Here is a 27,602-nt window from a genome sequence, read left to right on the forward strand (position 1 = left end):
TTTTCTATTAATACGTACTTAAATTGTCTTCTCTTTATTTCCACTCTTTCCCATACAGGGTACAGAATGGATATTAAACCTTAGCAGCTGCAGTCAAGAGAAGCAGAGCTGATAGCATTATACAGGAAGTATTTATCATAGATTTGCTCATTTCACAGAAATACACATTCTCTTTTGGATACCTTCTGACCCAAACTAGAAATTATTCTGCCTACTCAGAAGCAGAGAGTAAACCTCTCCTTCCCATCCCCACAGAAGAGCAGAATCCAGAGGCCTCTGACACAAGGACACAGAGGTCTCAGTTTTAAGAGACAAAAAGCAGTGAGACCATACAACAGAGAAATAAACCAGGCCCCAGTAATGAGGACCCGGCAGCAGACAGGCATTCTGAGAACAGTGCTAGAGGGAAGCAAAGCCTCCTGAGCAATACAATTGACAAAGCCTCTGTGTATTTAGAGGGAGCTCTGAATAATGAGGGGGGAAGCAGAGACGGAGAGAAGAACGCACAACCCCCATTCCAGAGCGAGACAGCCCAGCCCAGCCAGCCCCTGTGCAGGAAGGGTCTGCAGAGTCTACCAGGTAAATCCGTGCTGACAACCATGTTATCACTAGGGCCTGTGTAGGCTAGGGCAAAGATCGTGACGTAGGGGGCCTCACTGGCTCCTTCGAAAAGGAGACTGAAAAATGAGATCAAACTTCACTGTATCCCATCTGCAATGTGTAATATGTGTTTTACAATAAGCCTGAGTTTACTATATGATAGTTATCAATCCATGGCATAGGTTTGGCTACTCTACATGAATGTGTTTTGTTTTTTAGAGTCTGAAATTAGAGAGTCTGGAAACACAGAGGGGCAACTAGACTAGCTAAGCCCTGCTGACTACTGCAATCAGGACTCTGGGGCCACGGCTACGCAGACCAAGCCAGACATCCTTTACAGCATGGTTTTACCACCACTTAGGTGAGCTTCATTTGGTCCCTGCTCTGTACTTAGCAGAGAGACTGCCCAACAGAGAGGCATTTTACAGTCTTTTAAAATAAGCTGAGGACAGTGTCTAGTTCAGTGGTTAAGTCTTTGAAGTCACTGACACCTGGGATCAAAACTCCTGCTCTGCTGCTGTGACCTCAGGCAAGTTATGTAGTCTCTTTAAGCCTCAGTCTTCTCAGCTATAAAATTAGGGCTAATAACTACTTAAGAATTAAATAAAATAATGCATGAATTGAGTGCTTAGCTTAGTGCCTGATAATTAAGTACTGGAATCTGTGTTATCTTTAGTAGTTGGATCAAAATGGGAAATAAAACAAAGCAAAAATCTAGATCCTCTTTCCCTCTTCCAAGTTAACAGGGAAGAAGAACAAGGGTGAATTGAAGGCAACAGTTTTGATGATGGGTATGAACCCTTTATACCCTCCTTTAATTGAACTCATCCCTGTCTTTGTTCCCGTTATTCCTTCTTTCTGGAGTTTTCTCACTACTTCTTCCCTACAAATCACCTCCATGAACATCTGGTGAAACCATGTTAAGTTCAATCTGCATACATATTTGTATTACTATGTGAATAAATGACCCTATCGAAGTGCTCCTCAGTTCATTCATGCCTGTTCTAATTTCTCATGTTTCCTGATGGCCACAGCTCTCTAATCCAACCTTATTACCAGCACCATCATCACAACGAAATTAAGTATTTCACACTTCTTTTCCACTGAACATACTAAGTGCTTAATATGGCACTGGCCAAAAGACCGTTTTTCTTCCTGTAAGTTGGCTCTTGTAGTGCTTAGCTGTCTTTAACTTAATCCGAAAACAGTTCTGTTAGATTGTATTGTGACAGCTGTCATATAAGTGTGTATTTAAAAAAAGTATCAAAATTGGTGAATTTGTGTAGTCATTTTAATACTGAAGATGGAAGAAAATATGCAACATTCTTCATATATTATGCTTTATTATTTCAAGAAAGGTAAAACTCAACCAAAATGCAAAAAATGATTTTTGCAGTGTACAGAGAAGATGCTGTGACTGATTGAACCTGTCAAAAGTGGTTTGCATAGTTTCATACCGAAGATTTCTCACTGGACAATGTTCTGTGGTCTGGTAGACCAGCTGAAGTTGAACGCGATCAAATCAAAACATTGAGAACAATCAATGTTATACCACATGGGAGATAGCTGACATATTCAAAATATCCAAATCTACTAAAAAAGTTATTGATGAAAATGAAAAATGTATCCTATTTTATAAACTAAACAAACTTTTTGGCCAACCCAATAGACACTGATAGAGAAACTATAATAGGATTCTGGAAAGCAGGCACCTAAGCAGGGTAAGTGGTAAAGCTGTGTGTTCTCCTTACACCCAGGGAAGACAGACTGGGAGGTGACAAGCAACCCCTAATAATGTGGTTCATTGGGATTATATTCTGCAGTCACAGCTTCATAGAAGTTTCCAAGTCTCTACTGACATCTTTTTGCTGCAAGGGGGCTCTGGGAATTGCTGTTTTTCCCATGGCACTAGTAAGGAGGTAACTACTTTAAGACAAACCACATTGGAATGCTTTTTAGTTCGCAATGAGAAGCAATTACTCCTTAGCCCTTCACTAACCAACATCAACTTCAAAATCTGGAGCGCCTGAGTTTGAATTTACCACAGAAACTAAGTAAGGGGCTCAAAACAGTGTGTGTACAGGGACTGGGGGCAGACTTATTAAGCCTGCTACTTTCAGAAATGTAAGAGAGCATTTCCTAGACACTTTCCCATAATTACCTCCAAAGCAGAGCCTTTAGAATCTTATTTCTGGCTGTGCACAAAAGGTCTCCAAATTATTTAGTGTATCCTTTTGAATGTATAACTTTAAGTACACATTTTCTTCCTTATTCAAGAATTACGTGGGTAAGTGCAGACAGAATAGGACCAGAGATGACTACCTGTATCTGCGAATGCGAAAAAACCTTCTCCAGGTTCGTGGAATAAGTAACTTTTACTATTTTAAATATATGTGGTCCCAATATGTGAGCTAATTTCTCTAGTGCTAAACAGATTTATGCTGATTCCAAGTGTTCTGAATCCATACCCACTCAATCTATCTAGCAATATTATAGCTGTTGGTTAATAACAGTGGTCAACCTAACCTTATAATGAAATTCAAACTAGAACCAGAAAACTAATTATGGTTATTTCTGCTCACACAGAGTTGGGCATCCAAATAAAAGGCTTTGAAAATCTCTCTGAGAGGTACCATCTTGTTCATGCGAACTGAGCAAGCACAGCTCAGAGTCACATGGCTCTTGCAATGACATCTCCCTGAGAAAATGCATGCTAAAAAGCAAAACACGTGCCTCAGCTCAGATGGAAGGTTAAGTGTTTAAAATCTGGAGGAAAAATATTAGATAATACTTGAAAATAAAAATTTAAGAATTTTCCCCTGTGATAAAACTGTAATTAAATCTTATTTAACTGTTTCCTCTAATGACATCTATTTTAAGTGGGTTTTAATAGACGGGCAGCCACAACTTATAGTTTCAGGAAGCAAAGTAAAACTACAGTCTAGGAAGACATCTAACGAAAAGAAACCCACCAACACAGATGAGAGCTTACAAAATATCCCACCTCATCCCTAAAGACCCCCACGGTAATTAAGTGCACTGAACAGAGAGCCATTAGGGCTAAGAGTAGGTATGCTCACCACCAATCTGCACTGGGTTTATTCCATGAAATCCAAGTTGTATCTGTGACGCACTTTCCAGAAAATCTGCATGTCAGAGAATAATGAATGCAATTGAAGAGGTGTGTGTTCTACAGCTGTACTAAGTGTCTTGCCTCTAATCAATGCACAGCCTCTCCCACCGCAATGGGCTTTCTGTTCTAAGATTTTAATACACACATTTTCTTATAGCTGATCATGACACAACACCCATCTTGAGAAGACTGCCATATGTTTAAGAAAATAAACACCAGGTAAAGAAAGTAACATTCATATATGAAAAACTTACTGACATAAGATAAATGTATCTGCAAATGAGATGCATAAACAAGAGCATAATAGCATGCATTTGTACTTATTTCATACTACATTATGAAAATCCGAGAGTAAATCACAAAAATCAATGCAGACCAAATGAATATCATAGGCACTTTTAGAAGAGAAAAACTGAGCAAAATTAGTTCCTTAATTAGCCTGTGGATGGGGAAAGAAATTGGGCCTGCTGCTACCTCAGTTTACACGTATTTACTTGAAAAAGAGAAACAGTTACATGAATGTTTATTTTCAATACAAATTTTAAGTCAACATTTAATTTTACTAAGTCACATATACTCAGAATATTGTAAATCTTGGGGAGGGAGCGGTATCTGATAGTATGAACAAAATTAAATTCTGTAATCTGGACAACAATCTGATGCCTCCAATCCCTTCTGCCATGAAGTAGAGTTACTTCGCCAAGATACTCTTACTTTTACACTTTCATTATACTAAAGCTTTCATGCCAGGAAACCTTCCCCCCCCTCCCACACCGTGCTGGTATTGGCCACTGCCAGAAACAGACCCATCGAATCCACTGGTGCTGAGGAGTTAAGCATCTGAGATTTAATTTAACAGTTTTGGCTTTATTAAGCTGTCACAGAGCGGCCCCACTCTGATAGCAGTAGCTGCTCCAATTATGGCTTGGTTTAGGGTTGACAAGTATAATGATTCATTCGTGGCACATGAGAAGTAATAAAAGGTTGTTTTGCATTATAGCTTTAAAAACGTGGGCACTTTTTTCATTTAATTTGTCACTTAGCTTTTGCTAAGAGGACATTTAAATTGCAGTAAAAGGCAAATGGGGCTTTTAGTTTAAATGTAATCCCCATATTTAAATGATCTGTAATGGCGCAGTGTTGGAGTGGGAACACTATTGTCTCACAGTGGGTCCTGATGGTGACATGTGACATTTGTATTCAGGTCCTGTATTATCCATGTGGCTAAAGGGCTTCCAATTTCATTTCACAGCCAGAAGCCTGCAGAAAACACCAATTAACTCGCAGATCCCATTTGCCGACAAAACTCAGCCTCTTCTCAATGTCTGGCATCTGGCAGTGCTCAGCATTTAATTCCAAAGCGGAGCCTTGAAGCAATGTGAGCCCTGTGCAGGGGCACAAAGTCACATTCCCCCATTTTATTAAGAACCAAAATCCTTTCCTTTTGTAGTCCAGAAGCAACTTTTAGTTAATTTTTGGTGAATGGATATTAAGATGTGATAGCTATTGTTACTTCTACATGGAATTCTTCACAGAACTTAGGCCCCCATTAAAATGGCAAGTGACCTTTGTTCAACATCAGAATACATAGGAGAATTTACAGCAATCTAGTAATTATTTGCGGGAGGGGGTGTAAAAAAGGAAAACACAGGGCAAGAATATGTATTCTTTATCCTGGACTGAAATAAACTGGTCCATAATTAGAAGGTCATCGGAAGGTATAACCAGAATCAGCTGGTGGAAACTTCTACCTAATGATAATTTATCCTTTTGAGTAAGGGTTGAGGTACATAATTTTCACAACCAACTCAGAAAAGGTAAATGTGAACTACACAAAGTTTGACTATGCCACTTGTATTTTTTGATAAACAAGAAATTTAGTTGGTTATCAAAGTTGGTATTATCTTCCTAATTAGTCATTTGTAATTCTAAGCTTCTCTAAAGTACCAAAGTTCTTTAAGTTATTTCTTTAATATTAATCCAATAATTTTTCCTTAAGTGGTTCCCTTCCTTATAGCTTTTTAATCCTAGTCGCTTTTTCCATCATAAACCAACTACTCAATTCAACATTTACTGTAACAAAATTGAAGACAGTTTGCTTGGAAAAGCAAAACACTAAGTATTCTACCAAAAGTTGTTTAAACTATGCACTATACTTACGTTTTCCAACTACCACAGCATGTCCCCAAATATCCTTCCAATACATTGGAACTATCTACTGAAGTTCAATTAATTAGAGAGAAAGGCCACTGCTCTTATTTCAGGTGACCCAAGGAAAATACCAAGATTAAGTTGGCAGGTAGGCAGACAGACACACACACACACACACACACACACACACACATGACTTACAACCCACAGCCAAGTTCCTGAACACACATCCATTAATGAGAAGAAGGAAACCTGGATGTCAAATTCTTCACCAACTTGCTGCATAACCCCACATCACACAACACTGTCTTGCAGAAGTCTCCTAACTTCTCCAGGCTTTAGTTTCCTTATCTGTAAAAGAGATCATCTCAGAAAGCCCTTCTAATTACTACACTCATGTGGTATCTTCACGAGCAACAGTTTCCCTTGCTCTAGAACTGACATGGGATCAATTACCATGATGTGTTCTATCATTAGCAAAGACAAAGACAGGTCTGAAAAGATGAAGAGTTCTACTACTCAAATGCATTGAGACTAGGATCTTTTGGTAAATATATTGAGCATATAATTAATGCAAGCACTGATAAGTTATTTGTTAAAAATTCCATTTGTCACATAGATTTCTTAATAGAAAGACAAAATAATAAGCGCATTATTAATTCCCTAGCAATGAGCATTAGGTAACAAGAATTTCCCAATGAACATCCCCCCAAATTTCCCGGTGAACATGACTAGTTGGTTTCTCATTTTTTCAACCACCTGCTGTTAATTAATATCTTTACCACCAAGGATTTGGAAAGCAAGACAAATTAAGAGTTTGCTGTATTTACAATCAACAGTACATCTGAATCTCTAACAGTCAAAATATAAAATGAATATTCAAACTACTTTTGATATTTTTAATGTAGGTAAAAGGAGAAAACAACTAAATATTAGCTGAACTATTCACAATATTACTCTAGAAATAGGTAACTGCTCTTTACAAAATACCTATTTAAAAATTATATAGCTTTTTCCCAAATATTTAAAGACAGACTTCTGTGTTCCCTTTCCTTAAGATCAGGCAATTCCCTCCAAACTCTGCCAAGACTGTTTCCTGCAAAGTCCCTATTCTCCCTATTCTTCTAACCAGTGTACAATGGTGGTAAGTTCATATACGAGCAGTTCTTCCTCAGCAATATCAGACCATGCTGTTTAAACATTCAACGTGGCCTTTATCCATACAACTCAATGGCAATCTGTCAGGAAACTTGTATTTACCCAGCTCATCCCAGAGCTGCCTGTATTTGTCAGTCATCGCAGTGCCTTGTTGCCTCCAAAGTGACAGGCGAGGGTCAGCCATGAATTGCTCTGTTATCAAGGTCAACATGCGGGCCCCATTAGAGTCCCTCATCTTCAACATCTCCCGAACCTAGTGGGGAAAAAACAGACCTTTAGAAAAATGTTCAAAACAAACAGCAATACAGAGACAGAACACATTACTTTTTTCTTGGGAAGGCAGGTAAGTCTGAACAACGACTCTCTTAAGCAAAGTTTATAAACTGGCTTCTATCCTAAATGGTAATGAATCAAAGAACTGACCAATACTTTTTAAAAATAATGTTTTAGAATCCACACAATGAAAGAAATTTGGCTAACTTCTGGATTAAAAAAATTCTGCCAGCCCACAGAAAAATAGTACCAAAACAAACGAGACAATCATTTGGCACCTCCCTACCTCTCCAACTGACTGCACTTACCCCCAGAAGAGCAGAGCCTAAAAAGCAGTCGACTGAGAACTCTTTGGGGATCTTCCTAATTGATCTGATGAAGTTAATAATGACATCTGTCCTTCAGTTTTTTAAAAACAGCTTTCTTGAGACAAAATTCACACACCATACAATTCACCAATTGAAACTGTACAATTCAATGGTATTTAGTATGGTCAGAAAGTTGTGCAAGTCCTCGGTTTTTGAAGTAAATTGGTAATTTCATTAAATTCTCTTTTGCTGAAGTTTTTGACAAAAAGAGCAGTATCTTAAAGGAAATGAACAAGGCTGTAGGTTCAAAAACTGTCTTGGTTCTAAATGAGCAATCCATGAAGCAGGATCATGGCCAGTGACCTAGGAAGTTAACTCAGCATCCACGCTGGAACTTCAAGCTCTGTCCATTTACTCTTGTGCTACATTCCCCAAATTAAAAAAAAAGAAGAAGAAGGAAAAAAAGAAACACAAGGCTAATAGGAAACCCTAAACGAATCCATCCATCCAAAAGTGTATAGCTATGTGTTCTACAGGTAAGAGTCCCAGATGAACACTAGTTCTTCCTATAGAAAATTACTGGAGCAAATTCATGAGCAGTGGGAACAGAGAGGTGGGTCCTTTAATTCAAGACTCTTTCTTGGTGAAAGTCAAGGGGAGGAAATGGCAGACCTTCAATAAAGCAACCTAAATCTCCAAGTCAGAAGAACCTGTGTCAGGCATATACCCTGAAAAGTGGTGGCACCCTCTCATAGGCTTTAGAATTTGAGCCTTGTAAACACAAAAGCATTTCTACAGTAAATCACAAGGGTTGTGCTTTCATGATGGTTATTTCAGTAATCTTATAAAGGAATTTATTAATCTTTTTTCACAAAAAGACGAAGACAGGGAGAAAGAGAGGGACTTGTTATTTACTGGACATTGTGCTTCAGTTTCGTATTTATACTTCCCATGTAATCTTTATACAAAGATTTATACCATACAAAGTATGCCAGATTATAACCCCCATTTATGAATTATAAAATCATGACTCAGAAAAGTTAAGTAACTTGCCTAAAGGACAACAGTAGTAAAGGGGTCAAATACACAATGATGGAAGGAAATTTAAAAGAATCAGAACCCAGACCTGTCTTAACTCTACTTAACCCTAAAAATAATGCCATTTCCTAGATTAGAAGCTGATGTGATTTATATGGCATATATAATGTATACATCATATAGAGAGATAAAAATCGCAGATGTAGGCCTCTCTCACACTGCTTCTATTAGGCTATAGTATACTGTGCTGACATGAGTATGAAATTTGTCCTGTGTGTCTAAATATACTAATCCTTGAATAGTTACCACTGTTATCGAATTTGATTTAATGTCTACCTTTCTAATAAATGTCTGACCTATTGATCAGAGGTAACACTAAAAATAAATACTATTAAGCATATAAAGCAGAAATATCAACCAACACTCAATGGCAGTTCATTTTTAGACTGTTGACTCTGAGGTGTTACAGGAGTTTGAAGTGCCCATGAGTTACTAAAGAATTATTAAATCATGTGTGGAATAGTTTTATAGTTAAATGTACTCCATCGTAAATCTAATTTTCAGAAAATTGGCAATCTATGTACAGTATATGGAATAAATATTAAGAGAGTCTGATGAATCAGAATATACTATTTTCTGGCCACAACCAGTAACAGAGTTTACTCCACTTCTTCTGAACTAAATAAACTTTTAATTATTCTGAATATTAGAGAAGTTATTTTTAAAAATATCAATGAACAGTTATCTGTTCCCTTAAAATCAATCTGAACATATTACCCATAATGATGGCTATGGCCTGAATGAAAAGACACTAATTTAATATTACTAAAAAAAGCATTCTATCCAGTATTTTGATTTGTGTTTATGGTAGTGAAAGTTCTGTATACTGCAACAGGTACAGCTTCTGTTCACACAAAACTTATAACGAAGATAACTTTGTTTCTTAGGTTATCAAGTTCTGGTGATGAAAACTAACATTTACCAAAGGCTAATTACATGTTAGACACTGTTATTATTTAACACTATGACCACGACTTGGGGAGATATGCTCTCATTAGCTAATTTTACGGAGGAGGAAGGGAACTGACATAAAGCACCTTTTAAGGACTGTATTCAAGTTACTGGGTAAAACAATTAAAAGAAGAAAAATTTGAAAAGATGGCATTTAAAATAACACTAAGATATTTATTTTTGGTTTCAGCATTGGAAAGTTTCTCAAATTTGTATAAATTGTTACCATTTCATTAATAAGAACTGAGAGAGAAAAAAAAGGTTCCACACCTTGTCTAAAGACACCTAACACAATATTTGCGTTAAAGCACAGAAGCTTCTGATTAACACAGACTCTACTCTTTAAAAATTTTAGTATGAGAAGTTTTATTACCCTATTGTAAACATGATCATATAAAGACACTTTCTATATGTATGTATTTAGAGTATTTCTATAAAAATAAAAAACCATACCTTTGCAAAGAGCAAATTAAGCTGCTTCCCTGATCCATGGTACCCGCCCTGGGAAAGGAACAGTTTAACCTGTTCTTGAACCTGCTCTTCATCTAAGTGCCAGCAGTTTTCATCATCTATACTAGCACCTGCTGTTGGATCAGGAGCACCTAGAAATAAAAAGAAAAAATAACACATATGCTAGGTAAAAACTGCTAAAAGGCTCTGATAATAAACTTTAAAAGAATTAAGATTATGTGCTTTTGCCTAAACACTTTTTAATTCAATCTGAATTCAATTAATACACAAGAGGCATTCTTGTATTTCCAGGATTTTGCTGATTTTGCTAAGCCAAAATGCTAGATTACTTCAGAACTAAAATATTTCCATTTTTTAAGATCAAAGACTATTTGGAGGTAAGTTTGAAGTTCTTTAGAGAATAAAAGTCACGAAAGCATCTCATTGTAAATATGTGATGTTTATAAAGCTCTACTGAGTAGGACATATTAAGGAAATGTTTTTTAAAGACATGAGAAAAATATGAAACCAAGTAAATTCAGCAGAGTATTTCTCTCTTTACTATGCTAATTCAAGAAGCACTCACCGTTATCTGTTGCTCTATAAACTACATGCTGACAAAACTGAAGATTAAAAAGGGAAACCAAGCCACGCGGGAACAGGCAGTGCAGCTGTTGTACTAACCCAGGCTGTAGTATCATCTTGCCAAACTGCGTAAATATTTTATTGCTGAAGTGCACACAAAAGATAACGGCTATGTAATAAGCCCTGTTCATAGACTGCCTTAGCAATGTTTCATTATTTATTAAGAAAATAAAATAAATGGTATTCAAGGCCTACAGTTGATAATACCAAAAAATGTAAATCTGAATACCTTTCATCAATGTTTCATCCCTTAAAAAGATGTATTTGTAAGTATTGTTTCATATTACTTTTTTTTCCCTTCTAATGCTCTAGTGAGAACTCAATTGGCCAAGGAAATAATCACTAACATCTGCTTAGAACTGGGGTCCATTAGTCCCAAGGACAGTAAGCGGGTCTGTAAACCTCCCTGAAAAGAGGCGCTTTCATTCATTCATTCAGCCAGCATATTTACTGAGTGCCCTGTGCTACATTTGGGTATGCAGTAGTTTACAAAATACACAGAGTTCCTATCCTCACAGAATTTATCATCTACTGGGTTGCCCAAAAAGTCTGTTTACTGTTTTCCATAAAATAAATGACCCATTTCTCATTCTCAGCAATAATTTTACTGATTTGGATATTTTGAGTATGTTAGCTATCTCCCATTATTGGCTTTTAGTGAGTACAGGCCCAGGGTGCTGCTAAACATTTTCCAATGCATAAGACAGCCCCACAGCAAAGAACTTTTTGGCCAAAATGTCAATAGTAGCAAGAAACTTCACAAACCACTTCTGACACATTTGATTACTCACAGCACCTTCTCCATACACTGCAGAAATTTTTTTTAATGCATTTCAGTTGCCTTACCTTTCTTGAAATAATAAAACCTAATACGCTGAAAATGTTGTGTATCATCTTCCATCTTAAATATTCAAATGGCTGCCCAAAAATTCATCAGTTTTTTTTTTAATTTTCAACTTTAAAAAATATATTTTATTTATTTATCTTTAGAGGGGAAGGGAAGGAGGAAGGAAGAGAAATCAATGTATGGTTGCTTCTCATGCATCCCCTGCTAGGAACTGGCCTGCAACCCAGGCATGTGCCCTGACTGGGAATTGAACAGCGATCGTGTGGTTCACAGGCCTGCGCGGTTCACAGGCCCACGCTCAATCCACTGAGCTACACTAGCCAGGGCATATTGGTTTTTTTTAAATGCACACTGATAGCCCTGGCTGGTGTAGCTCAGTGGATTGAGCACAGGCCTTTGAACCACAGGATCGCAATTCGATTCCCAGTCAGGCAGGGCACATGCCTGGGTTGCAGGCCACTTCCCAGCAGGGGACTCATGAGAGGCAACCATACATTGATATTTCTCTCCTTCTCTCCTTCTCTTCCCCTCTAAAGATAAGTAAATAAAATCTTTAAAAAAATGCACACTGATATGACAGCTGTCACGAGACAATTTAACAAAATTGTTTCAAGTGAAGGTAAAGACAACAAAGCACTACTAGAGCCATCGTATGGAAAAAAACTAAGTGAATTTTTTGGCCAATCCAATAGTTCAATGGCTTTCAAACTTTTTTTGACTAAGACCCACAATAAGAAACATAATTTACATCATGTCCAATATATCCATACATCTGAGTGCTTACGTGATCACATCTATCAGTTTATTAATAAGAACCACCGTATAATGAAAAAAAGCCACCCTTACTATAATAAAGATGTCTGACATTTTCTATTCCAGTTCCTTTAAGAGCTTGTCCTAATTTTTAAAACTAATTTCATACCCACAATGGGTTTCGAGCCACTATGTAAAGAGAAACCTTTTTAGTGTGAGATAAATAACAATCTTATAATCACACATAAATTATAATAATATAGTGGAAATAATTGGAAATAAAGAGGTCATGGTCCCAGAGGAGACTATCAGAGGCCCTGGCCTGGCCAGGTAAGGAAACCTTGAGGAAATGGAATTTGAGCTAAGATTTGCTTTAAGTAGATTAGGAGTTAACTAAAGGCAGGAAAAGGAAGAAATGGGTCTGCATATGAGACTAAGACTTTGTGCAAGGTCTCAAGAGAGAAGGGACATGACAGAACATGGATGAAATTAAGAGATTATTCACATCCATGCAACAACAGAGAATGGGGGGGAAGCCATAAAAGACACCCCCGGAGAAGAGAAAGGACCCTGAGAACCCTGGCAAATGAGCTTAGTTTTTCCCCCCTAAGAGTAATAAATGGAATGCATGGCAAAATTACCCAAAGTGAAGGAACAGAATAGTCTAGACAGTCAAAGATGTTTTGTGCTGGTGTACATCAGTTTCAACATTCCTACCATGAACTACTAGGCAGCCATAAAAGTAAATGTGAAGATTCTCTACGTTACAATGAAAAGATATCCAAGATACACTGTTGACAGAAAAAAAGGGGCAAAGAAAAGTAAACATGTATATCACCTTATAAATAGTGAAGTTGTAAAAAATAGCTTAAGTGTTAGTATTTCCTTACATATGCATTAAATATCTTAAAGGAATGTGAGTAACCTAGTTACAGGAGGTAAGAAGACTTCACTGAATACCTTTTCATACTTTTAAAATTTTGGAACCACATGAACATAATTCTATAGCTACAAAATATCTAAAGTATGGATAATGGATTGGGGAGCAAAACTATATGAGAACAGTGAGGATGACATTCTGACGGTCTATACAAAAGATGATGAAAAATGGCAGTAAGAACAGAAATGGAGAACTGGACAGGAATTTAGGACACAAATCAATGGGACATGGAGAAGAAGTGAGTAGTAGGTAAGGTGTGGGAGATCAAGGGTTGAGAGGAACAGGGGTTTCTAGATTTAAACTGAACAAGATACTGGAAACTCCCTGACACAGACCATCAGAGCAGGACCAGGTGTTGGGGTGGGAGGGGCAGTGTTTATCTTAGGTCAGGAGTTCAGATGAGGTAAATTGTGACACACCTTTGAGACAGCCAAGTGAGAGGACAGGATATCAAGTAGGGAGTGGGACATACCGTGACAGTCAGTACAGGGTAAAAAGACCATCTAGGACGGAGCTCTAATGAAAGCCAACATTTAAAGTCGAGGAAAAGAGAATGAGCAAGGGTGGCAACGGAATGTATGGCTTATTAAGAATAGGAGAGACAGACTTCCAGCCAAGATGGAGGCGTAGGGGGAAACACTGTGCCTCCTCGCAAAACCAAGTTTAAAGACAACAAAGTTTTAGTAACAAAAAGGCAACCAAAACACAGAAAATTGAACTGTATACGGAAGTCCAACAACCACAAACCATTCATCCAGGCGGGTAAGAGGGGCGGAGTCAGCGGCTGGCAAAGCAGGGTCAGGCAGGAAAAAGTGACCAGACTGACCCAGGCACGCACAGGCAGAGGTTGGCAGATCCCAGGTGTGGGGTGGCAACAGGCGGACCCAGTGGGGCACAAGGCGGCAGGCTGACCATGGTCACACATTCAGCGCAGATAAACCAGGCGAAGAAGCAAGCAGTGGGACAAACCACGCAGGCTAGGGCCCCAGTGTCGGGAATTAAAGCCTAAAAGCACCAAATGGAAAAACCTTTGGGGTCAAGGTGCCAGGAGAAGCTCCCAGGCTCACAGAGAGTTTGTTGGAGAGACTCACAGGGTCCTGGAGGGTACACAGGCCCACACACCCGGGAGCCGGCAGCAGGGGGGCCTGGTTTGCTTGTGTGAAGTGGCAGAGGGGACAGAAATCCTAGAGAGAGCAGAACAAACACCACTGCCGCTCTCTCACCCTGCCCCCACATATAGCGTCACAACCCAGAGACTGGGTTGCCCCACCCTGTAAACACCTAAGGCTTCGCCCCTCATACATAACAAGCAGAAACAGACCAAGACCTGGCTCAAGACCAGCTCAAAGCCCCAGAGCCAATACCTCTAAGTGACCAAATGATAGCCAACCTATCAGATCAGATGCACAGTTCAAAACACTGGTGATCAGGATGCTCACAGAACTGGTTGATTTTAGTCACAAATTAAATGAACAGATGAAGGCTAAACTAAGTGAAATGAAGGGAAAGGCACAGGGAACCAACCAAGAGTGATGGAAAGGAAACTGGGTCTCAAATCAATGGAGTGGACCAGAAGGAAGAAAGAAACATTCAACCAGAATAGAATGAAGAAACAAGAATTGAAAAAAAAATGAGGAGAGGCTTAGGAACCTCCAGGACATCTTTAAATGTCCCAATATCCGAATTATAGGGGTACCAGAAGGGGAAGAGGAACAGCCACAATTGGAAAACTTATTTGAACAGATAATAAAGGAGAACTTCCCCAGTCTGGCAAAGGAAATAGACTTCCAGGAAATCCAGGAAGCTCAGAGAGTCCCAAAGAAGGTGGACCCAAGGAGGAACACACCAAGGCACATCATAATTACATTGGCCAAGATAAAAATGAAGGAGAGAATCCTAGAAGCAGCAAGAGATAAGGGGGCAGTCACCTACAAAGGAATACCCATCAGACTGTCAGCTGGTTTCTCAAAAGAGACCTTACAGGCAAGAAGGGGGTGGAAAGAAGTATTCCAAGTCATGTAAGACAAGGACCTACATCCAAGACTGCTCTATCCAGCAAAGCTTTCATTTAGAATGGAAGCGCAGATAAAGCGCTTCTCAGATAAGGTCAAATTCAAGGAATTCATCATCACCAAGCCCTTATTATATGAAATGTTAAAGGGACTTATCTAAGAAGAAGAAGAAAAAAATACGAACAGTGAAAGGACAGCAAAATCAGTTATTAATAACCACACCTAAAACAAAAGCAAACTAAGAGGACAGCTAGATCAGGAGTGGAACCATAGAAATGGAGATCACATGGAGGGTTAGCAACAGGGGAGTGGGGGAGGAGAAGGGGGAAGACGGTTCAGAGAATCAGTAGCATAGATGGTAGGTAGAAAATAGACAGGGGGGAGGGCAAGAATAGTATGGGAAATATAGAATCTAAAGGACTTGGGACACATGGACATAAAATAAAGGGGGGGTGGAATGGTGGGGGAGGGGGTGTGCAGGGTCGAGGGGAGTGAAGGGGGGGGAATGGGACAACTGTAATGACATAATCAATAAAATATATTTTAGAAAAAAGAATGGAAGAGACTTTTGGAAGTAAGGCAAAGAAAGCTGTTCCTAGTAGGAACCCAGGCAAGTAATTAGTTAAGCTCCCAGAAAGGAAGGATTTATCTGCCATGCTCACCACTGATTCCTAATACATAAGTCAGTGTTTGTCACTATCAGGCAATCAGGTACTGGAAGGAAGGAGGAAAAGAGGGAGGGAGAAAGGCATGCACACATCCCCTCACCACCAAAAAACAATTGCTGTGTAAAAGGAACCACTGCTAAAGTGGCCTCACACACATTATCTCATTATCTGATTTTCTCCTCATAATGGTCCCCGAAGGTGAGTTCAGATCATGATCCCTATTCTACTGGGGGAGAAACCAGTTCGAAGTGGTTATGACTTATCCACAGTCCCGCTGCCAAATCCAGTTTCCTGATTCTCTCCCCTACAGAAGAATACTCATCGTATATCCCAGGACCTTGGAGCTACAGTTTGAATCCTAGAGGCACCAAGGCAAGGGCTGAACCTTAAATCAAAGGTTCAACCCTAAAGTGTGGATGATGAACCCTAAATCAAAGGTAAATTCAAGGAACGCCACTAGGATGTCTGTAGGCATTTGTAAGAATGATTCTCTTGTAAAGAAAGATTTAAGGACACGACAATGATGTGAAAAGTTTAGCAGGGCTACACCTGTATCCTACAGGGATTCAGAGTCCTTAATCCAACCAACTGCTCTGATTCCAGGAACAGAGAGACAACAGATGGACACATGCATGCACAGACAACTGTTGATTCTTTACCTAAATGCATCAGAAGAGACTTTCAAAACACAACTACAAAGTCTCACCTTTTATATTTCAGTTCTTCCCAGTATCTTCCTAAAATCCTCCCGGGGGGGATCTGGCCTGTCCTTCTTTATCCTCTTAGGGAAAACTCTGACAAAGACTAAATATGCACTCTCCAGTGTTCCTTCTGATAAATGAGCTAATTCCACCTTTAATCATTACAATGGATATCTCCCCCAACTTTAATGATTTTTAAGTTGTTTTCTAATGGTACTTACTGAAGGCCAAAACCTACAAGGAGTCCTGACCCCCTGGGACATGGATGGGGGCTGACCATCCTATGGTATGACGGAGGCAAGCTAACCTTTTGCTGCTTGGGCACAGCCCTGTGAGGCTTGGAGTTTCCATCTTCCACAGAAATATCCAGATATTTTACACAGATTTGAATTTGGTTTGGAGAAAATACCAGTCTTCTCCTTGGCCTGAAGTGGCAAAGGAATGGACACTCAAATACTCTCCCTAAACATCAGGGTGTACTCAACTCTTGTATTTCTCATACTAAGACAAGTACTAGGAAGAATAATCAGGAATCACTTTTATCTGACCTGAACTACACAATAAATGTTTCCTTAAAATCTAGTAAGCTTTAAAACACTATCGTATTTTTAAAATCTATCACAGATTTAAATGTCTTTAATGGATTATTTAATTTACATATATACGGATATTTATCCTTGTCCAGCTTGAAAGATATCTAATAGCAAATGTTTAAACATATGAATTATGTTTCTCAAGTTTTTTTTAAAAAGTAAAGCTATAGTTTTTACTTGAGGGGGCAGGTATGAACTACTATTTAGAATTAACTTAATTCTTGAGCATATGGGAAAGGGAGGAGGCAAAGCAGAGGGAAACTGGCCCACAAATACAATTTTACTGAATATAAGCTAATAAAGTCTCCATACACATTCTAATCCTGGCTTCGAATTCGGAATACTTCAGTTCTAGGCACATTTAGGAAAACTGTCCTCCAGCAAATCACTCAACTTCCTCGGGCCTCCAGTCCCTCGATCTGAAAATTCTGTAATATAGGAACAAAAAAGTAACTGGGTAATAAAAATCAGAAATCGTCACGTGGCTCTGCAGAAAACATTCTCACTTAGTCATAGCAATGCAAACAGAGAAAACTAGTCCGTAAATAAACTTACTCTAAAACTCCTCAATATTTTAGGGATAAGACATATATATTATATATCATAGATCAGAAAATTAAATGTCTGAAATGATAATCTCCCTAAAACAATAAGTTTATGTACTAAACTTTAATGCTAGAGTTTAATAAAAAAAAAGTCTTGACTCCATGCATTAAAGTGCTGCCTAAGCCTTGTATAAAATATGCAGATTAGCAAAATTCATTTCTACTTGTTAATGGCTGTCTATAATCAAAGCAACCCTCTCAGCATTTAGCTTTGAGAAAGGTATGCAGAGAGAAACATTATTCATGTACTTATACACTGGCTATTACACAGTTCCCCCAATGGGCAGGAACCAGAATGTGTGTATATAAATTAAATGGTCCATTTGAAGTATTTTAAAACATACCATATTTTTACTCTTATTTATAATTATAAATACTATAACTTTTATAACTGTATAATTAATCCTTGTGAGCATTTTATTCTTCAAGTTTCAAGCCTTCAGGGAAAGTGAAATCATCTGTTGAAAATAGTGAAACTGTTTAACTGTCTCTCATTTCCAGCTAGAGAGTGTGAATTTGATTTACCCTCCTCCTTAGGTTATGTAATACCATAGGAGGAATGCAAAGGAGGATTCACGGACATGAAAAACCACTGTCAAATCTTATGGCTTCCCCTGTCTCCTACCTGATTTAGTTTGATTTATCCCAACATCAAAACTCCCTTACCCCACAGGTTCTCAAAATTAGGAGCGTATCAAAATTCCTGAGGCACGCTGTGAAAAAAAATGCTTAGGTACCACCTCAGACCAAAGATTCTGAACCAGAATCTTTGCGGGATAAAAGTAGGAGGGTAGAAGTGGAGGGACAACTCTGTATTTGGAAAGAATGTTAAACATGGTGGTATACTGTGGATCTTCGTATTGAAAAGTGTTCGAGGTCCTGACACATCAGAGGCCTCTCCTGTTTACTAAACGAGGCTTATCTGAGACATACTGAATGAAGTATGTCTCCCATCACGGAAACAGTTGATTCGAAGAATTAGGGAAAGACCAATCATTCTGCAAAGTTTAAACTGAGGTATTAAGACATGTTCACAAGTGGCTTATGCTGTGTTTGGTATGTGGCATTATCTACAATATTGGGTTTTAACAGAAAACTTCATGCTTTTTCTTCTCCTCTTTCTCTCCTGGGAAACAAATTCAAAAAAAGAAGTGAAAAGCTTTTAGCTTACATCTTAATCTTAACTATGACCTATCTGCTTTAGTAATTCTGTTGTCCAAATAATGCTTTAACTATTTATATTTATGTAATGGTGTTCTTTCTTGTTAAAATTAAGTCGTCAAACTGAGGCTATATGGGCAGAATGCAGGCAGCAGGTGTCTAGACTGCAGAAGTGATCAAGTCTCTTTTGGGGAGCCTACAGAAGAATGCCATCTCCTCCAGTTCTTACACCCGCTGTTAAAAGTAGGAAACATAGAAGGTCTGTGGCTTATAAAGGCATGGGGACACCTGTCTTATGAGCTGAAGTCAAAATCCTGACATTAACCATTGGCACCTAGATGGAAGCAAGGCAGCAAACTTCAGTGATTTAGACTCAGAAAAGTCTTTCTTTAGAGAGGATAAGAGCTAAAAGACCACTGAAAAATCATGTGCACTGAATTTTATTCTTAATTAAATCCTCACTTCAAAGTAGTGACTAATGCTTTCATTTCAATTTACAATTCTGTGGTAGCTGAAACAGACAGATCCTTCAATAACTTCTATTCTCAATAGTCAGTCCATGTAGTTCTGCCGTGATACAGTGTGGTACCCCCTCCAGGACCCATCTGAAGACCGCCTTTTTCCTTTATCATGGAGGCTGACAGAAGGAGCCCTGGCATGCTCCAGGCTCTGCTCCCTAAACAAGCCACCTTCCCTTCAGCTAAATGCCAAGGAAGTAAAATAAATAATCAGCATATGAAACTCAAATAGGCCAATCAGGGTTTACAGCCCTGATTATTATCTTTCTCTCATCTGACTTTATTACTTATCTCTTATTTTCATTTAATTTACTTCAGAAGTTCAAAAATATACTTAAAACAAGTACAGATATAATCATGTATTTTATACAGATAAAAAGCAATAAAGTAGGTATACATTCTCCAATGCTCATTAAAAAATGCAGACTATAAATGGAGTACATAACAGGTAAGTCATTTTCCATTCATTAGCTAATACATGGTACACAAATATAAATATTTAAAAGGAGGGCTCTGAGAAAGTCTCAATTTTACCTAACCCAACTCTTTCATTAAAAGAGATCTACAATGTCTGTAGTCTTCAACAATAATTTGCTCAGATTATTTCAGAAGATATTTTTAGGTCCTGGCTTGTGTAGCTCAGTGGATTGAGTGCTGACCTGTGAACCAACGGGTGGCCGGTTCAATTCCCAGTCAGGGCATATGCCTGTGTTGCAGTCCAGGCCCCCAGTAAGGGGTGCACAAGAGGCAACCACACACTGATGTTTCTCTCCCTTCCCCTCTCTCTAAAAATAAACAAATAAAATCTTTAAAATTTTAAAATATTTTTAAAAACTGGTTCACAAATATTTTCTTCAAGTATCTAACAGTCTATGAAGACATAGCAAATGCCACATCACAAAGACGGTGTGGTAAGAGCTACTCATATCTACTCTTGGTGATGCTCCTGTCCTGACCTTATGAAACAGGCATTCTTTATTGTCTATGTTTTGTGAAACAGGCACTCTTCATTGTCCACAGTTTACAAATTAGAAAACTGTCAGAGAGGGTGTTATTTGCCTCCCAAAACAGAGCTGAAATCAAATGGGCAGGTATTCTAACTTAGGCTGTCTAACTTCTAAGCTCTTCAACACTCTGAACAGTCTTAGAGTGGGAGGTATAAGAAACACATGTGTGGAGAAGATAGAATAATAAGCCCATCTAGCCAACTCAGAGAGACTTAGGGTCAGTTAAAGCAGAATAGGATGGTGAGGAAACTGATCACAGCTGGTAGCAATCCTCTGTAAATCATGCACGTTGGGGCAATTTCAGAGACGACTATAGGATGTAAGAAAAGGAAAGATTTGGAAGTGAAAAGAAAAGGAGGAAGAGTGCTGGGCTAAAAGTAACTTGGCTGTCTCTGCATCTCCTTAGCAAATTCCTCTTGAGTTAAAGATGTGAATCCTCCAAATTAAGAGACATATCTGTGAGTTCTGATTCTACTTCTCTTTTGGTAATAATAATAATAATATATATATATATTTAGAAAGATTTTATTCATTTATCTTAGAGGGAAAGGGAAGGAGAGAGAGAGAGAAATATCAATGTATTGTTGTCTCTCGTGTGTCCCCTGTCGGGAACCGGGAACCGGCCTGCAACCCAGGCATGTGCCCTGACTGGGAATCGAACCGCGATCGTGTGGTTTGCAGGCCTGCGCTCAAAAATATATATTTTTTACGTGAAGGAAATAATATCACTTGTATGTGATTATATTCCATTGATTTTATTAAAAAGAAAAAACACATTTAAATCATATTATGAAAACACTGTTTCAGTTAAAATTTTAACTGAAATGATTAAAATGTTAACAGTTAAGAGTAAAACTGGCAATTTTTGGAGGAAAATTGGGTAGTAATTACAAAACTCAAAATGCATATACCACTTGCTCTGGCATTTCTACTACTACTATTATTCAAAATTACTTGCACAAACACATACATACACACGTAAACAGGGTGGTCTCAGCAGCACTGTATATAATAGGAAAAAATGGCAACAACTGAAAAATCATTCAGCAAGTTAATGGTTAACTATATCTGTATTATGGAATATTACACAAAATTTACAACAATTAATAGACCTATTTGTACTAACAAAGATATTCACACAATATATCAAGGAAAAGCAAAGTACAGAAAAAATTTTTCAACTGTTTTAAAAAAAATACATACACACGTGCATGAAGAAAACGGCCTCAATGAACATAAACCACACTGTCAACAATGGCTGCCTTGGGGGAGTAGGAGCTATTGAAGACTAAGGGAGGAAGCTATTGGGAGTAGGGAGCCAATGAGGACTTAATCTTTTCACGTTCCCACACTTCTAGACTACCACACATTTTTCCAACATGTGGTCTTATTTTTTTAAGTTTCACACTACTGCACTTTGAGATAACATTTAAAGCAATTTTATTCTCTCCTACAGAATATATTTGCTGATTATATCGACCACCAGCTATTCATACCTTTGTTTCACCAATTGTCAGTGCCAGAATGTTCTACAAGAGAAAAGTATATGCTTGCAATAACTGGATTATCTCTGTAGTATACTTGTAAAAACGGATTGCTAATATAAGCCCAATTACAATGAACATGACCATCCACAAGAAACAAAAGGAAGAAAGATGTGACAAGAGGCCTCGATCAAATGACTGCAACTGTCACTCACTACTTGATTTGGAACATGTATGTGTATAAGAATAAATCTCCAAGTTCCTACTAAGAACAAAACGAACTGAAAAAATAAGTGTTACTTTTTTTTTAAACAAATTTCTTGTGCCAATTACTTCTTAAGTATTTTCCTTAAGGAGGCTACTGAGATACACGGGTCATAGTTTTGCCCTTGGTGGAGCTTATAATCAAGTACACATAAGCCACACAACGAACAAGGGACTGCTGAGTAGGTTTTTGCTTGTGTGGTAATATCTGGGGGAGCCTGAATGGACGGATATATATGTAAGACACAGAGGGGAGACACAGAGGCATTCAGAGGCTACACTTACTGGACAGGCAGGCATCAATGGAGTTTATGTTGTTGGTTTAATAAGAACCATGCTCAAACAAGTTGAAATATCTGATTGAAGAAAAATATACAAGCACACATAGTTAGAAGTATAAGAGGTACACCTTTGCAGTATGGATACTAAATGCCTCCTGAATTTCTGCAGAAATGTCACAAAGAGTCACAGAATTAGAGATTCTGTGTCGTGTGAAGAGATTTAGATGCCATGTGTCAACCTTCATGGACATGTGAATACATCCTTTCTACCTCTGGCTGACTGGGATGGTATCTCTAAAGAATGTGGGCACATGGCAGTAAGGGATGAGTCTAGCCTACTTTTGGAATTGGCCAGGCCTTGGAGTAAAAGGGCCACTGAAACGACCCCCCTTTCCCACTGTTTCAAGTTGGGACCAGTATCACAGCTTTTCCAGTCTCCCCTCTTTGTTGCAGTCTGCCCAAGAGACACTAGCTCATAAAGAGGTTGCTGAAAGAAGAGCACAAGAGACAAAGCAGAAAAGGACATGTGCCAGAAAGTCAGGGAAAAGCAAGCTGACCTCCAACTCTAGTATCATCCACCCCCCACCCCCAACTGTTTTCCTCTCTCTTCTTACCAGGAGTACTTACAGAAATCCTAACAAGAGGTAAGCTCAGTTATATTATTATTATTATTATTATTATACATGTATATGTGATATCATTAAAATTTTTCCAACACTGTTGGAGAAGATAATGATCACTGTAAGTATGAGGAAAAAATCAATCTTACCCAAGATCACATAGGTAATATATAGCAAAGACAATCCTGGACCCTATGCCTCCAGATTAAATTCTATGTTCTGTCCTCACACCACAATTTACTAATCTATAATAAATCTCCTTTAACAGGATGCATAAAGAACCAGAAAAGGCTGAGATGAATTAACTAAGAGAGTGGGTTAGCACTTGGAGATCAGTAAATTTTTAAGTTAATACTTAGCAAAGACACCAGCCTCTTTGTTAAGAGTATGAAAGCTGGAAAGTTATATTAGAATATAAAACCAAGAGCAAACAATTTCACTTAAAAAATGCAAAACTGTAACTGGCAATCTCCTTGAAGGGCCATTAACTAGCTTATAGCCACTATTTAGCATACAGCAGCTAATTTAATAACCTAATCAAAGTTACATAGAAAATGTTATAAAAACACAATCAAATGTAAAAAAGTCTCATGACAAGGACTGAACTATTATGGTAACTAAATATATACTCCAACTACTTTTGTTGAATCTGTGACTTTGGATAAGTCACTCACCCATTCTTGGTTTCTTCATCTAGAAAACTACTGCAATTACAAATTCCCAATGTCTACCTTTAAAGGAAATTGTGAGGAACATGTGCCTGAAATAGACTTGAAGAAGTTTTTAATTCCTTGGGATAAAGTTCTTTTAAAAATAAAATATCAAAATAATGAAAAGCAATTCTGAAAAGCATTAGGATAAATTCACTAGGAAAAAGAAAAACCTACTATCAACACAGTTTGTATTCACTTATAAAATATGACTTTTTCTAAAACAGATTTTGGATAAGCTAAACCTCATTGTCTTTAAGATACCTACTAAGATGCTCAAATCTAAATCCTATCCTAATATTTATCTAGCAAAGTGAAAGTGACGCTTTTCCTTAGAGAAAAATTAACTCTTCCTAACATTCATAGTCAAGACATATTTCTTAAAGAAAAAAATACACCAACAAAACCATACAAAGAAGTACTGCTTTTAAAAGTGGTTTAAACAATGCTTTATATATCAGATGTTTGAAGGCAGGTGGGACCACGTAGTCAAAGAACTGAAAGACATTTTTAATCCCACCCCCTACCAAGTCATTAATCTAACAGTTAAAATAAGACCCTCCAGGGAGCAGATTTCCCATTTTGTCAATTAAGGTCATGGCCTGCTTCCTGCCTCTCCTTTTTTTCTTTTTTACCACTTGTCACTAGAATGAAGGGAAGGAAGGCAGCTCCATGTAATTGGCCCATTTCCAGGCTGGGAGCAAATCTGAAGACAGATTAAGTGCAGAGAAAGCTGACGGGATAAACTGCTCAAGTTCACTGCTCTAGTGAAGCTGTTCTCATACAAATGTTATTTGAAAAATCACGTTCAGTCTAAAGCTAACCTGCATTCTGTCCTTGATATTTACTTAAATATATTTTTCTTCCAACATAATGTTATGTGAACACATCCTGTACCCCCAAATTTAGTTTACAGTGTTTTATGAGTCCCATTATTTCAACACAGAAACAGATTTTAAAAGCTTTAAGATAGGAAATTGGGGGGGCTACTATCCTTCGAAACAAGACAAATACAGAAAAAATGACTGACTGTTGATGTAGACCTCTAGTTAAACTAAAACTCAGAAAAGAAAGTGACCCTAATAAATTAAGGGGGGAAAAAGAGAATGCATGGAAGTTTGAAGAAATGGTACATCCTATTCTTCTGCCTCCACGGAACAACGCTGAACAATTTAGCAGGGAGCCACAAAGGCTCGTGAGAAATCTCTACAATGATTGTTAGCTGGCCTGACTTTTTACAAGGCAACAGGACTGAGACCGAGGATACCACAGAGCAGCAGGCCTACTTGCAGAAGTCCTTGCGCACGTGTGCTTTGGGTGGGTTCAAGGTACTTCTGCGGCAGAGTTGTTTACAATCCTGTTGCTCAACACTGGCAGACTCGACCAAGTAAAATGCTTTACACACCTGAAGTTAGCTACTTCAATAAAGCTGAGCGTGATATGAGGAACATTAGAAGAAATGTGCCTATGTGGATTTTCTGACATAAAAACCATGTTTCAAATATCTTTTGGCATCAGGAGACTTGTAAAAGAATCCTCAAAGCAGCTCTATTCAAAACAAGGCTCATTAACAGTGGAATGGACGAATAAATAGTGTTGTTCTCATACCTAGAATACCCTAGAGCTGTGCTGTCCAAGAAAGCAGTCACCATCCACATGTGGCTATTAAGAACTTGCAATGTGGCTATAGTGTGACTTGAGCTGTGCTGTAAGTGTAAAACAGACATTAAATTTCAAAGACTTATTAATAATAAAAAAGGGTAAACGGTATCAATATTTACGTTTAATTGATATTTATTAATATTGTGATATAAATATGAAGTTAAACCAGTATTTTGGATATATTGAGGTAAATGAAACCTGTATTAAAATTAGTTTTACTTGTTTCTTTTAAAATAAGGCTATTAGAATAATTTTAATTATACATGTGGCTCTTACTGTATTTCTAACTGGACAGTGCTGAGAGTAGTCTATTTGTTGGCCTGGGTTTTGGTTTGCTTTCTTAATCTGCAAATTCACTTTTATGTACTTTTCTGTGTGTTATATCTCACAATTTAATAAGTTTTTAAGAAATGATCTCCACCCCTGGCTGGTGTGGCTCAGTGGACTGAGTGCCAGCCAGTGAACTGAAAGGCTGCCAGTTCAATTCCCAGTCAGGGCATGTGCCTGCGTTGTAGGCCAGGCCCACAGTTGGGGGGACGCTAGGAGGCAACCAATCCATATTTCTCTCTGTCTCCCTCCCTTCCCCTCTCCCTAAAAATAAATAAAATCTTTAAAAAAACCATCTCCAGGCTTGCTCTCCCCCTTGGGAGCACGCCGACACCTTTCCGTTCTCCCTCTCCTTCCCCCACAGGCGGTACCTCCTAAACTCTAAGGGATCCTATGAACTTGCAACCAGAGGAGGAATGGGCATCAGCAGCTCGTCCTGATCCTGTCCCCAAGGCCCCCTTTCTCTGATTCTCCAGTGAGCTCAGAGCTGCCCTGCCTGGGCTCACTTATGTCCTGTCAGGTTTCTAGAGAGCCAAAGCAGCCCCACCTAGACTCTCTCCTGTTCTTCTATCCTAAGCCCTTCCTTGTTTCACTAGCCCCAGCTTTAAAAAAGAGAGAGAGAAATAAAATAATTTCCAACTGCTTTCCTTCAACATTTACATTTGCTATACTAACAAATGAATTTGAAGAAAACCTAAAACAATAGGAATGAGTACTGACTGGCCCTGTATCTCAAATCAATACAACTAAAGGAAAGTAAAAAAATGTTAGGCCCCTGAGCTGCTTGGTCAAGATTGTCACATTCTTCAACATATTTTTAAAAATTAAAAAAATTATGTCTAAATGTTTTAAAAACACAGTAACCTATAATTTAACAATATAGTTTATCCTATAGTAATGTACTATGTGAAATAGGTGATGTGTCCATTTCTGAAAATTTGCACATATTTTCTTGCTAGTCAACATATTTGCAATGCATAGTTGATGAATGTGTTTACAACTAAATGAGATAATGTGTTCAATGTATGAAAGATTTAGAAGAAAACCTTTAGGGATTTCTTATACACAATGCTAATCTCTCTAAACAAGTTGTAATTTTTCTAAGAATAATTTTTCTTTTTTTAAGCATTTACTTACTTTAAATTTATTCTAAAAATTCTAAAAATTTATTTATTGGTATCAGAGAGAGAGAGAGACACACACATAGACAGACAGACAGACAGACAGACGATGCTCTGTTGTTCGGTCCATTCACCCACCCAATGGCTGTGTCCTCCATGTGCCTTGAGCGAGGACTGAACTCGCAACCTTCATGTACTGTATAGGGACAATGCCCTAACCAACTGAGCGTGCTGTGCTGGCCAAGACTAGAATAGTTTATTTTCTTAATTTGAGGTATGCTGTCACAAACTTCCTGCCTTGGAAAATAATTTTTAAAGAAAAAATTTTTAAAATTCTGATTACACACAAGTTAGTTTACTGATAACAGCTGACATGGGTGAATTAACTAACAAAGTGTTTCCCATATGCAATAAAATTTTACTAAATATAAAAGTATAGGGGACAAGTTTTAACAAATGAGAGCTTTTTATAAGCATGAAAGGCACAGTAGCTAGAATGCATGTAGCACTTCTTAAGAAATGTTTATGAACAGAAAACAAAACTTAGTACTCCCTCGGCTA

General features: G+C 38.1%; 1 protein-coding gene across 1 annotated transcript in view; it reads right to left on the minus strand.

The window, feature by feature from the left end:
* ZSWIM6 (zinc finger SWIM-type containing 6) overlaps positions 1 to 27,602 on the minus strand; it is a 187,818-nt gene that overhangs the window by 44,714 nt on the left and 115,502 nt on the right. Inside the window, exons 3-4 of the mRNA XM_037062888.1 lie at positions 10,126 to 10,274; positions 7,145 to 7,295 (exon numbers count right to left, since the gene is read on the minus strand). Of these exons, the coding sequence (XP_036918783.1) occupies positions 7,145 to 7,295; positions 10,126 to 10,274 (300 nt within the window). The remainder of the gene's footprint in view (positions 1 to 7,144; positions 7,296 to 10,125; positions 10,275 to 27,602) is intronic.

Source organism: Sturnira hondurensis, unplaced genomic scaffold (genome assembly GCF_014824575.4).
Source record: "Sturnira hondurensis isolate 20B ecotype Veracruz unplaced genomic scaffold, ASM1482457v3 Scaffold0014384, whole genome shotgun sequence".
Classification (NCBI taxonomy): domain Eukaryota; kingdom Metazoa; phylum Chordata; class Mammalia; order Chiroptera; family Phyllostomidae; genus Sturnira; species Sturnira hondurensis.